Source organism: Calidris pugnax, unplaced genomic scaffold (genome assembly GCF_001431845.1).
Source record: "Calidris pugnax isolate Ruff unplaced genomic scaffold, ASM143184v1 scaffold216, whole genome shotgun sequence".
Taxonomy (NCBI): Eukaryota; Metazoa; Chordata; class Aves; order Charadriiformes; family Scolopacidae; genus Calidris; species Calidris pugnax.
The window spans coordinates 1,061,517-1,074,921 of record NW_015090954.1 but is presented as its reverse complement, the minus strand read 5'-3'; the positions used below and the strand labels follow the sequence as shown (position 1 = coordinate 1,074,921).

Below are 13,405 nucleotides of genomic sequence, written 5' to 3'. Positions count from 1 at the left end.
AAGCAGCCAATTTGTTATACCATGGTCCTGCCAGCTCTTAAGATTTTATCACTGCTCTCCTAAGATGTTTTCCCTGGAGCTCCAGCTCTTGGTGATGTTTAGCAATCTCAGCTAATTGAGAATTTAAATGACCTTTGCTTACAGAGCTATGTGAGGGAGAAAGCAAAAATATGGCCCTCAACATTACCCCACCAAAAGTAAATGTTTATTTGTTCTAAATTTTTGTGATTTCTTTAGTCCACCTTAGGGAAGGGGGAAAGGGGATCTGACTTAGTCTTTCGGAATGTTTGGGTCTGGCATTTCTGCAAACCTGCTGTGCTGTCCCTTTGATTTGTAGGCAGAACGTGCAAGTAAATTTCGTATATTTTCTCATATATTTTCTCGTATATTTTCATAGCAGCTGTATCAGGTATTGGTAATGGTCGTGAGGAGTCAGTGGAGGATGTGGGAACTGCAGTGTCGAGCAAGGGATGCTCCATAATTCTGGAAATACTCCTGGGTTCAAGTGAATGCTTCCTGCGGAGCATGTCACTCCCAGTGACATCAATTGAGCTGCAACTGTGTGGAAATGCCTTCCAGAGCAAAGCTTTAGGATGATTCCCAAAAGACCTGCCAAATATTGCTAGATCAGGATCTTAATTTTGTAATGTCAGGACGATGAATAGTGAAAATCTGAAAGGTACTTGACACTAGATAGTCATGTTAGGATAAGTGCAGTATTGTATCTTATCACTATACTGCTCTTTCAGGCTCAGAGCTGTTATACTGCCATTTTGTGGCTCATAGATGGTAAAAATACGTAAATATTTTTTAATAACTCATGTGCCACGACACTTGGCTGCAGTCTGTGAGCCTTTGTCATAGTGGAAACTTCACAGGCACAGTACAGGTGCAGAGTTTTCAGTGAAATCTATTCTGTTCAGCGCTTGAATCACAAAAGTACTTAGGCACATGTGAAAACAGTTTTCAGCTGGTTTCTGAGTCCTTCTGGAATTGCTGAGTTAAGCACCTGTCAGAGTTAAGGTTGAGGTTTTCTGTGTCAAGCCTTTGATGCCGGACTCAGCTGGAGTCAGCAGGGGCTTTTTCATGGTAGTAACTTCAGGGTTTGCTCCCTTCCTTCTCGTGATGCCTCACCCTTTCAGGTACCAAGGTAATTATTTTTTTTTTAAGTCTGTTAGACTAATTATTATTTTTAACCTTCCCTCGCAGGAGTGTTTGCGTTTGGACTTTTTGCCACTGACATATTTGTAAACGCTGGCCAGGTTGTGACGGGGAACTTGGCTCCCTACTTCCTGACGGTGTGTAAACCCAACTACACTGGAAACGACTGCCGGACCCACCACCAGTTCATAAACAACGGCAACATCTGCACTGGGGACGTGGAGGTGATTGAAAAGGCGAGGAGATCCTTCCCATCCAAACATGCTGCTCTGAGCATCTACTCAGCTTTATATGCCACGGTGAGTGCCGGTGATGGTTGCTAACTGGTATGAGGTAGGTTTCTTTATGTGCATCACGGTGGGGCTGTTTTTCTTACAATGGGTTTTTGAAGAAAGAGGAGACTGTTTTAGGGAGGGCTTTTCTCTTGATCTGTAAGGCAAAATCCCCTTCTCTCTCTCTCTGTGTTACCAATCCTACTATAAGGAAATAAAATGTTCATTGCTTTCAAGGCACTGTACAATGTGGAGACACAAGGTCCTAATCTTGTCTTTGCTGCTAATTTTCTCAGAGATGTTTGTGTATACATTCATGACCCGCCTGGATGCAGTCCTGAGTAACATGCTCTAACATGCTCTGGGCAATCCTGCTTCAGCAGGGGAGTTGGATCTCTATGGTCCCCTCCAACTCTAAAAATTCAGTGAAATTCAGAGAAAAAAATTCAGTGAAAATTCTTCTCCCTACCCCTGTCTCATAAGCACTAAAATGAAGTTGATGCTCTAACAGCTCCTGCATCACTACTATTTCTTCTGTTCACATGATGTGGGTTGTTGAAGAACATTTAAAATGTAAATTGTGCCATTTCAGTGGGAGGCTGAACCAGGATGCATTTTCCTCCTGTTGTGTAGGACCTGAATTCCCTGTGCAAAGAAAGTTGTAATAAAAGTCAGTGACAGAATTTGCCCGTTATCACAGAGAAATGGACCCTAGTTGACATCTTGACAAGGTGACACTGCTATACTGTCAGGAAGGAAATTGTCTGTCTTAAAACATCTAGTGAAACAGATCGGCTGCTCCTTTGTGTTCTTTGGCTAAAGTTTCTGTGATGTTTGAAAACTGATCCAAGAAGCTTACTCATGAATTAGAAAACCTCCATGGTTTTGCCATTTAGATCCAGGGACTTAAGCTGGTTCTGATCTCAAAACGGCCTATCTAGGTCTTTTTTTCCCCAGTAACTTTGCTCAGATGAGTGGCAGAGTCTGTCTGTAGGTCATCAGGATTTCAGAAAAGCCTTAAACTTATTAATGATGGGGTATTTACTGAATATTTTACCAGGGTCTTGGTCGTAGATGAATAAACCACCACATTATTACTATAAAATGAAGGGCTACCCACTGCTGCTTAAATACCCATCTGTTTGCACTTGAATAGCACTTGAATGATAATGGAGGTATAAATTGGTAACTCCTTTGATCGGCATATGTTGAGGAGTGTTTGAAAAACCTGTAACATTTTGCACACATTATTTCCAAACAGTAAACAACTGTGTGTGAAATGCAGTTCTCGATAAACTAAGCATTGTTGTAACAGCTGTTTTCTTCATGATGAACTCTTAGGTGGAAGCTCCAGGATCAGACTTGGTCCTGGTTCAGCCCCAAACTGGTTACATCCTTCCCTGGACTTCACCTGCCTAACCTCCCTTATTTCCTAGGAAGGCAAGTCTTCTACAAAGAGGCTAATTTCTACAACTGAAGGGGAATAATGCTTTTCCTTCCTGAAGTCCCCAGTAGCTCAGTGTTTCTGAACCCTGGTCTTTCAAGAGTACCTGTGGTGGGCCTGCTCTTCTCCTCACATAGATGGAGCGAGGACATGGGGTTATTTCTGAGCTGCAAGGTCATAAAAGTCTCCCCTTAAGGCATTTCAGCCTACAGTCCAATTTTAGCCCAGTTCTCTGCCTGAAGACACCCTCTAGCACTAGAGATGTTTCACTTGTCTTTTCTCTGCCTGTCAGCTGAGATTAGCATGAATGTTACACAAGAAATGCAGTGTTCAGATGTAGCTTTACTTAATAATTGTGCACCGCTTTTTGAGAAATTTGGTTAGTAATAGCTGTATTTTGCATAAAGATTTGAGCCAGGGAGCAAGAAAAATAAGACAGGTTGAACTTGAGGAGGCAGGAGAATAGAATAAGCACAGACACTGTCTTTTATCATACAACTGTCTATTGAGATCTGGGAACCTGATCCCATCACTGAACCTTGAGTATCCTCTGCAGATGACTCTGCACTGATTTGTTCATTAGTCTGCTAGTGACAGCACGCCCACTGTGATTGGTTTGGCTTTGTGTTTTCATGGGGTTTTTTTATAGTCCAGATTTTATATTTCATCAACTAAGCTTTTTCTTGTCACCTGCCAAAGAAGCTGAGGAGAACCCAAAGCATTGCTTTTGCAATCTCTGCAGGCAGAGGTGAATCTTGTATGCCTAAAGCAGAGCAAAGAGAAAACAGCTGGCAGCCCTGGCTTCCATACTTATACAGAAATTAGAATGGCATCTAATGAGGTTTTATTAGTCTTCCAGAAGTATGGCAGGAAGAGATGGCAGTCACTGTACATAGTACACGCTGCTGTACAGTTAGAAACACATGCTTCTAAGTATCTCTCCCAAGGGAAAATTCATTAACATTTCTGGCAAAAACGAAAAACCAGATGATAAAATCACTTGTTGCATATGGGTATCCCAGTTACATCATCTTTAAACAACTGTTACTTCTGAGAAATGTCATGGAAAAGTAAATTACAAGGGTAGCATTCAACCAGAACACAGAAAATTAAAGTATTTCATCAGCACAACTAGAGGACCTGTTATTGCAGAGAGAAGGTAAATGTCCTTGGTGATCCTCCTGTTTGCCTCGAGTCAAAGCAAGGAGAAGTGTTTTATGATCACAACAGGGTCTCTATAGTTGAAAGATACAACTAATCACTTACGTTGACCATTTGGTAGTGTTTTTATGATCCTTCAACTAAGTTCTTGCTTAGCAGCATCCACAAGTAATTCTCTGTCACCTCCATCTGGCTAGAAGGCTCTACCTCGTTACACTGGATCACAACCTGGCATCTCTCTTTACGCCTGAGTGGGTTGCTTCTTGACTAGACTAGAATGATAAAATATACCTGGACACGAAACTTTCAATGTTTGGGAAATTCTGAATAGCAGAGAACGCTACAGGAAATCCCTTCTGCAGCCCAGGCCACTATGACCCCACCAACAATTTCTCTCATTTCTGTATTAACACCTCCTAGACTAATTAATGAAAATGGAGGCCTTGGCACTTTGAGCAGCTGCACTGAGCATCGAGGAGACTGGATAGTGTTCTCCAATACACATAATTGTCAAAGGCTCTGCTTCTCTCTTACTGTAGAAATCTCTACGGTAAAGGAAAAGATTGTCTCTAAAGCTTGTACAACACAGAATTTTCCAGTATTGGTATGAAAAAACGAACTTCCCGAGGAAAATAAACTATCACCAATCCCCACTTTCTGCTGAAAGGACAAGACAGACTTCTTCCACTCTGCTTCTATCATCATAGATATAACATACATTCTAAATATATATAAGCATATATTTGCATATATACATATACACATGTTTATATGTCTATTTTAAGTTTGCAAACAAAACGCCTCCTTAACTCTCTATGCTTTTGTTTGTCTAAAAAAGATGGGAAAGAAATTACACACAGGCTGAATGCTACTATCACACATTGCACATTGCTAAATATGCTGCTTGAGTGTACTGATAAGAGCACAGCAAAGAAACGGAATAATTTATATAGTTAAATCATATGTAGTTTATTTTTTAATATTATTTATTCTGGTTTTTCACATATTTTAATACTCCCTTCTGCCCTCTCACACCCATCAACTGGTTTTGACATTTAGAATTTTTTAAATAAATTTACCATATAAATAGCATTGTGGAAAATTTTCCAAAACACCTGCTGTGGGTAGGAAATCAAATGTAAGTGGCTTTCACGGAGATTTTGGGCTCTTAAACACGGCTTTGAAAACATGCTGTAAGTGAAAGCGTAAACAGATTGTGAGAAACTTAAAAAATATCTTGGCTTTAGGGACCAGGACAGTAAAGATCAAACCGCAGTGACCAGGAAATCTGACCAGAATAGAGAAGCTCTCCCAGATATTTCTGAGCTCAGTGTGTGATTTATGGACGCACTAGAGCATACCTTCTGGGAAAACAGTTTGTCTTGTTTTAAACCCTCCTCGTGAGGGTTTAACGGATTTCCCTTGGCAATCTGTTCACATGGTTAATTACCCTCGTTGCTAAAAATGTTCTCTTTACTGCAAGTTTACGTTTGCCTGCCGAGAGGTGTGAAACACCAAATACGTTAGGTGCTTCCCATCTGTAATACGGAGAACTCTCCCGTGTGGGTAACACAAAGATCCAGCTTCATCTCGTGCCTGTAAGGAAGACAAGTGTGCATGGGTTGTTCTCTGCAGCCAGGGTTTGCAGCTGTCGGAGCGGAACTGCATTATTAGTTTGGAGGTGATGCTTTGCCTTGGGACGCTGTAACCCACAGCAGTGCTTTGGTGGGGAACAGGAGAGCGACCTGGCTCCCTATTGCTCCTTCGAATTGGCCTCTGCTAGAAGAAGCGCGTAGGGTGGAAGGATGGCGGTAATTATTCACACAGTGGCACTTCAATGATGTTTTTTTTCCTATTGTTGGCAAAGAAGGACCTTAACGTGAGTTTTCATTATAGTCAGGTGCAGCTCCACCGGCCAGCACAGGCTGGGGCAAGGTTGCCTCCTAGTGCTCAGTTGCCCACTGTCACTTCAAGGCACCAGCTGCAAGTCAGGTGTTGGGCTGGAAAAACAAAGCAAAGAGGAACCCCTCTCCAGTCACTTACTGCCATTCCCAGTGCTCCTACACACCACAATATTTCATTTCAAAAACTGAATTCATCTTTAGATTATGTGCTCAGCAGCACATTTAAGGGCAGAAGACTTCACTTCCCCAGGCAGAGATGTGCCAAATTCAGCTGTTAGAAGTCCAGTAATGCAGTTTCTTGGTAGGTGAAGGTATAATTTTGCCTGGGCACAGGCCCAAAGGCAGTCAGATCTGCCTTCCCCTGTTTGTTTCCCTTCCAAGAGGTGGTTGCTGGATCCCTTCCCTTCTTCATATGGTATTGGGTATAAGGCTAGCTTTTTTAACACCAGCCAGTGAGGGGAAGCCAGCTGTAGGAACATTCGATGGTCCCATCAGGGAGAAGGGAAAATAAATATGGACAAACAGAAAGTCAGAGTAAGAATACGCACAATAGAACAGAATAATTGATGACTGTGAGCCAGTAATGTGCCCTTGTGGCCAAGAAGGCATCCTGGGGTGCATCAGGAAGAGTGTGGCCAGCAGGTAAAGAGAGGTCATCCTGCCCCTCTGCTCTGCCCTGGTGAGGCCCCATGTGGAGCACTGGGTCCAGTTCTGGGCTCCCCAGTTCCAGAAGGACAGGGAGCTGCTGGAGAGGGTACAGCAGAGGACCACAAAGGTGATTAAGGGCCTGGAGCATCTCTGTTACAAGGAGAGGTTGAGGGGCTTGGGTCTTTTTAGTCTGGAGAAGAGAAGGCTGAGGGGGAATCTGATCAATGCTTATAAATACTTAAAGGGTGGGTGTCAAGAGGATGGAGCCAGTCTTTTTTCAGAGTGGTGCTCAGTGACAGCGGAAATGGGCACAAACTTGAATGTAAGAAGTTCCATCTAAACATGAGGAGGAACTTCTTTCCTGTGAGGGTGGCAGAGCCCTGGAACAGGCTGCCCAGAGAGATGGTGGAGTCTCCTGCTCTGGAGACATTCAAAACCCAGCTGGACACGTTCCTGTGCAACCTGCTCTGGGTGGACCTGCTTTGGCAGGGGGGGTTAGCCTAGATGATCTCCAGAGGTCCCTTCCAACCCCATGTGATTCTGTGATTCTGTAATAAAGGAATATGTGAAAGGCAATGAACAGAGTGACCTTAAGAATGGATATATTTTCTGTTTCTTGATCCCAAAATTGTGCCCCAGGTCATAGTGACCTCTGTATACCTGGCTCACCAAGGACAGGCATTAAAATAGAGCAAAATAATTGCCCGTGGTTGCTAAGTAGATCTCAGAGTGCATTGCTAGCTGTGCTGGCGGTTGCCATGAAAACCAGCAAGCCAAGCCTCCAGAGACTTCCTTCAGCACAGGCACAGGACAAACCTGAGGCAGCTTCACCCCAGCTGGCCCGCTGTAATCTTGGCTAGAGACCATCAGTGTGACCAGCACGGTGGCCTTAGCTGCTGCAGCAGCAACAGCAGAGGAGAACAAGCCTTGGGTCTCCACCATCCTGAAGAGTCCTGCCTGGAATTCAGTGCCACCCATGGCAGAACACTCAGCAGAGCCCTTCCCCAGCAACAAGATCATCGCAGAGAAAGGTGACATTTATGGCCTGCAGACAGCACAATCAGAGATCCCAGTTATGGTGTCATTAAAAATGCAATTTAAACAATAAGGATCTTCTATAGGGTCTTTTGTCCAGAATACTAACAGAACCATATTTCCATTTCAGACAATGGAAAAAGAGTGAGAATGGAAAGTTTTTCAACTTTGGCGATTTTACTTATTTTTACAATAAGAGAACATTTTTTTTTCCTTACAAATAAATTGACATCTGCTGATATTAAACATTGAACGAGGCACTTCCATGGTTTGTAATCTTTCTGTTCCCCAGCAGAACAATCTTTGTACTTTCACTGGATCAGATCTACACTGTGTGAATCAGGTTCATTTACCAGATGATTGGTAATAAGAACCAAATGAATTTTTCAAATGTATCTTCCTGATTCTGTTTCGTGTATGGGAGTCAAAGGGAGACATTTCTGGCAAATGTATTTGACATACTTGCTTTGCTTATCAAAGCTTTGGAAATCATGCAGGCATCCACGCTTCCTTACTGAAAAGGATTTTATTTAATTGCTTTGCCATCAGGCTTGCTTTGCTTGATCTTTTTCATTTTGTGGCTCTGGAATTAATGACTGACTGCTAATTGTGACCCACTTGGTTTTAGTCTCTCTGTCAAAATGCATTTAAAATAAAATACAAACTGTCAAAAATACAGGTTCATTAAAAAATATTCAGAGCACAGTGGAACTTCATGTTCTGGAATTACATTTTCAGAATCAACTTTGTTTTGAAAGAAATCTCTCACATATTCTGTGTTTCATTTCATCTTGCAGAGAAAATGTCTGGAATGGTTTCTCTTACTGTTCTCTGTTTCCTAAACTTAATACCACTCAGGAAACTGCAGCAGCTGGTTCACCTGGATGCTAGGCACTCCATTGCGTGCACGTTACAATTTCTGCAGGAATATAAACATACATTCTTGACTCTCTTTGCAAACATTTAGTGATATACATTCAGACTGAATGTTTGCTAGGGTATGAACAAGTTCTTGCACAAGTTAGGAAGTCAGTAAAACTGAGCCTGTGCATACCTGCTGAGAAAAAGTCCTGTACCTAAGTGCAGCTTATTAGATGTTTGACATCCTGAAATATCATTTAATGATGTCTGTTTTGTTCTCTTAAAAGTATTCTCTGAATTACCTTAAACCTTTTCCTCTGTTTCCCAGTGCCTTTTTTAATGAACCATGGGTGTTGTCAGATCCTCGCTGATTTAAGATTTGTCTGGGTGGAAAAAGGTGCATTTCTGGCAGAGCGCCTTTTCATTCTTGGCTTGCCCTTTGTTTCAGATGTACATCACAAGCACAATTAAAACAAAGAGTAGCAGGCTAGCCAAGCCTGTGCTGTGTCTGGGTACCCTGTGTGCTGCCTTCCTCACCGGGCTAAACCGCGTGTCTGAGTATCGGAACCACTGTTCGGACGTGATCGCAGGCTTCATCCTGGGGAGTGCTGTAGCTTTGTTTCTGGTAAGCCCGTCAGTCTTTCTACATTCCTTTTAAAAATACCTCAGTTAAAAAAAAAAAAAAAAAATGAAAGATTACTATTATCTCGTGGCCTACTGCAGCTGAGCAATCCAGTTGCTAAGAACTAATTCTAGCACTATCTAATTAAAGGTATCATCAAAGAAAATCTGAATGTGAAATCAGGTTGTTGCTAATTAATAAGGCTAATATGATGACATTTGTGCATTGTCTGTATTTCAGGATTATTTTAGTTAATTCCTTTTAAAAATATCCCAGTTAAAAAAAAAAAAAAAATATGAAAGATTACTATTATCTCGTGGCCTACTGCAGCTGAGCAATCCAGTTGCTAAGAACTAATTCTAGCACTATCTAATTAAAGGTATCATCAAAGAAAATCTGAATGTGAAATCAGGTTGTTGCTAATTAATAAGGCTAATATGATGACATTTGTGCATTGTCTGTATTTCAGGATTATTTTAGTTACTGTACATGTTCTTACTTGACCTGTCCTGGAAAATGCTTAAGAGGTGGTTTAGATTTCAACTAACGTCAAAAGGGAGGCATGCTTGAGACTTCTTCTCTGACACCCCTGCGTAGCAGAGCCCCACTGTCTGCCTGGTATCTGCCAAAAATGTAGGATGCGGGGTGTTGTCTGGAGCTCTAAGTAGTGGTCCTGATTCCCCATTTTGCTTCAGACCATAAAAGAAGTGCAGTGGAGAGGAAGACCCAGCAAGGAGCTGGCTGCAGGAATCGCTCTGACAGCAGATGTGTGAGCTCCTGTACATCTTTTTTCCCCACTGTGTTCCCAAGCCCCAACCTGCCATGCACATTTGCTCTTATTAGCATCACCACGTGGGTGCAGTTATGTCTGGTCATGCCCAAGGGAAGAAGGGCTTGTAGGATAAACTCCACAGCCATTGTGACTGGAGTGTGCAGGAATGGTGCTAAATGAGCTTCGATGTCACCCAGATGTGAGACAGGTTCAGCCATCCAGTGAGCTGTTTTCATTGTTTGGAAATGACAGTCAGGAGTCTGAGGGGGATATTTGGCCAATAAAATGCATCATCGGGGTAGTCCATGGTTCTGTGAGGATAAAGCAGACCTGAGCATCTCTGCTTGATGAAATATGAAAAGGCAGAAAATGGTTCCTCACTTCAGATTACAGGCCAGATGAATCCATTTACTGAGGTAGTCCACCATGCTCAACTTGGGCCATCATAGATCAAGGCTGAGATAGATGATGCCTTGAACCAAAACCCAGGTAAAGTTCTCTGCAAACACTGGCACTTGTGAGATACCTGATGGTAATTCCTGTGAGTTTTTCCAAGGACAGAACATGCTGAACTTACTTTTTTTTTCTTTTTTTCCTGGCATTACACAGGGGATATGCGTTGTCCATAACTTTAAAGGCACTCACGGAGCTCCTTCTAAACCGAAGCCTGAAGACCCACGAGGAATGCCACTAATGGCTTTTCCAAGAGTGGAAAGTCCTCTGGAGACACTGAGTGCACAGGTACTGTAAATCCTCTCACCCAGACCATCACCAAGCACATTTTCTCTTATGGCAGAGTTAAAACTAGTTCTATACCTCACAGGACGCTGGTTTTATTCCTAAAATTAAGCCCATTGAACAGAGTGAGTCTGCGCCAAGAGAGTGTATGTTTCAAGGCATTTATCCCTTAAACTGCCAAATACTGTAGGTCTCCTGCTGCTGTGCACATCCAAAGCTAAAGCAGTAGGATATCACATGCCTTTGCCTATTGTTTGTGATAACAAACTTTTGCTTAGAAGAATAGAAAACTGAGATAAAAGATAATTCTGTCTAATTACACTTCGGAGTGCTTTTGGGTTGTCTTAAGGATTTGCTCTTAGCATTCATAATCCTGAGGATAAACTATACTGTCCGGAAAAATATTATAGAGATTAGTTTTTTATCCTTCTTATTGTTCAGTGTCTTCTATAAGAAGAAGAAGAAATCATATACAGTTTTCTATCTCTAAGTCATCAGAAGGAAAGTTAATAGCATTATTTCAAGTTTGAAAAAAAAATAAAAATAAAAAAGGTGTTTCTTAGCCCAGAAGCAGGGCTTGAGCTCAGCGTTTCCCACCACAGGTAAATGGTGGTCACATTTGCAGTGATCTCTTCATTTTAAAGCCCTACATTAGCTGGGCAACAGATTTTATTAGTGAAGGTTTTTCTCATTCATTTCACATACTAGGATACCTAAATGTCCAAATGTATACAAATGTTCACGTTTTTGCCTTTTCTTCTTTGCAGAATCACTCTGCCTCTATGACTGAAGTAACCTGAGATGGAAGACTGGCAACAGAAGCTATTTTTTATTACCCTTCAGTACAATACTCCAAGACACACAGTTACTAAATGTCTAACTGTGATGACCAGTATTATGTTATGTCTAGTTAGAGGCTAATGTTTTGTACTTTTTTTGTATGAGGAAGTGATGTAGCTTGCCCTGATTTTTTGTCAGCTTTAATATTATTATGCCAGAATTTAAAAGCAAAACAGAAAAAGAACAAAAAAAAAAACCTTTTCTTGTTTAAAGTGTGCACTGAGGAACTACATCTATGGAGTTGTTGATGTTGTTATGTGATATTTGTACACAATTTTTTTTTTTTTTTTTTTCATTTTTGAATTTATATATCTTGAAAAAAGAAAATCACTTTTACCTTTTCTTACCATAAGAAGTGCTTCTACCAGTAGGTCAGATTCTGATCTGGGTAAGTTCAGCATAGATCTGAAGTAACTGCATATATTTAATTCAGATTAAGATAATGGTGATGAGGAATCTAACCCGAATGATACTACCAACAAGTAATAAACGTCCATCCTTGATTCAGTGAGCTACTTAAGTGTTCCTTAGCATTAAGGACTCGGGTCAGCCATCCAGTTTCCAGACTGCGTGGTGGACTTGAAGTATGTCCTTAAGCATCTTACTGAATCAAAGCCTGATTGTTCTGGTGTGGGTGATTGTGCTAGTTATTGAAGAATAACTAAAGCAACGTACCCAGTCTGCAATATAGATAGACTGGACACGGAAATTTATAGTAGTAGCTGATAGCATGTGAGCTGACTATATCATCTCCCTTCCCCCAGGCCCAGCTAAAGCTCCCGGTGACACCTGGCTTCAGGAATTGACTATGGGGATATACAGCCACCACTGTGGAGCTGAGGCTGCGCTTTAAGTGTTCCATAACTTCATCATAGATTTGTGGGGTAACTCGTAACACTGGTGCAAAGGAAAAGTGACACCGCTTCTTCAGAGGAAGTGGCATTACCTGGCATTCAGATTGGCAGAACCAAGAAGCCAGATTTGCCCCCACGGTGTAGCTTTCGCTGAGGGGCCTTGGCAAGTCAAAAAACAAACAAACAAACAAACAATAATAATAAAAAAAAAAACCTTACACGGTCTATAGTAGCAGTCTGCATTTTTGTAAATTCTACCGTACAGAATTTATATCAAAACTGCTATTTTGCAATTTAACAACTTTGTTTAAGGACTAAAAAGACAATTAATTGTGGGTGGAGGGTGGGGGGAAGAACAAAAAATAGCCCATTTACAATGGCTAGAACTGGGGCAAAGGCTTCATTACATAACTTTTCACTGTTTCTAGGATTTTCCTGCATCTCATTCTTTTAGCATGGTGATAACTGCTGTGTGTCTCCTTTAAAGAATGGAGCCTCTGTCTGTACTTTTACTGGAATGTTTACCTCACATTTCCATGTTGGTTCTTCTTGGCTTTTTTTGTATATTTTTTCCAAAACAGATGCAAAAAAAAAAAATTATCAAAAAAAAAACCCAAAACGTGTAGGCTGGTCTCTGTCATTTGCCTGTGAGACAAAGAAAGTTTGGGATGCCTGCTTGTGTCTGGTCTTGCAGTGTTTCTTCCTGGTTGGTATTTTGTTCTGACTCTGCTGATGTCGACTTCACCGTTAAGAATATAAGGATCGGACTCGGGCCATACCGGGTTTCTGTGACCACAAGGAAACATCAATAAGTGTTCTGGGTCCCTCACTACAACTTTGATCCAAATTCCACAGGGAGAATTTCTGCTGAGTAAAAGTTCAGCTGTGGAATTGGTCCTTGTTCTGCTGTAGTGACACATTAGGAAAACTTACCCGCAATGAATACTCCAACCAATATGCCCAGTCAGCAGCACATAAATCTGCTCATAATGCACAGGGTTAGCAGGGGGATGAGTTCTAAGATAAAAACTTTATATTCTGCAGCCTAGTTTTTGAAGCTCTGGTCCCTGGGGTTGTGTTCCACCTGAGTGTG

The 13,405-nt window shown here is 41.6% G+C and overlaps 1 protein-coding gene across 2 annotated transcripts in view; it reads left to right on the top strand.

Moving 5' to 3' along the window:
- PLPPR1 (phospholipid phosphatase related 1) overlaps positions 1-12,931 on the top strand; it is a 138,766-nt gene extending 125,835 nt beyond the window's left edge. For both annotated transcript variants that reach the window (XM_014952006.1, XM_014952005.1), the window contains exons 5-8: positions 1,210-1,460; positions 8,935-9,111; positions 10,490-10,621; positions 11,386-12,931. In XM_014952006.1, coding sequence (XP_014807492.1) covers positions 1,210-1,460; positions 8,935-9,111; positions 10,490-10,621; positions 11,386-11,418 — 593 coding nt within the window. In that variant the 3' untranslated portion in view covers positions 11,419-12,931. The remainder of the gene's footprint in view (positions 1-1,209; positions 1,461-8,934; positions 9,112-10,489; positions 10,622-11,385) is intronic.
- The last annotated feature ends 474 nt before the right edge of the window (positions 12,932-13,405 follow it).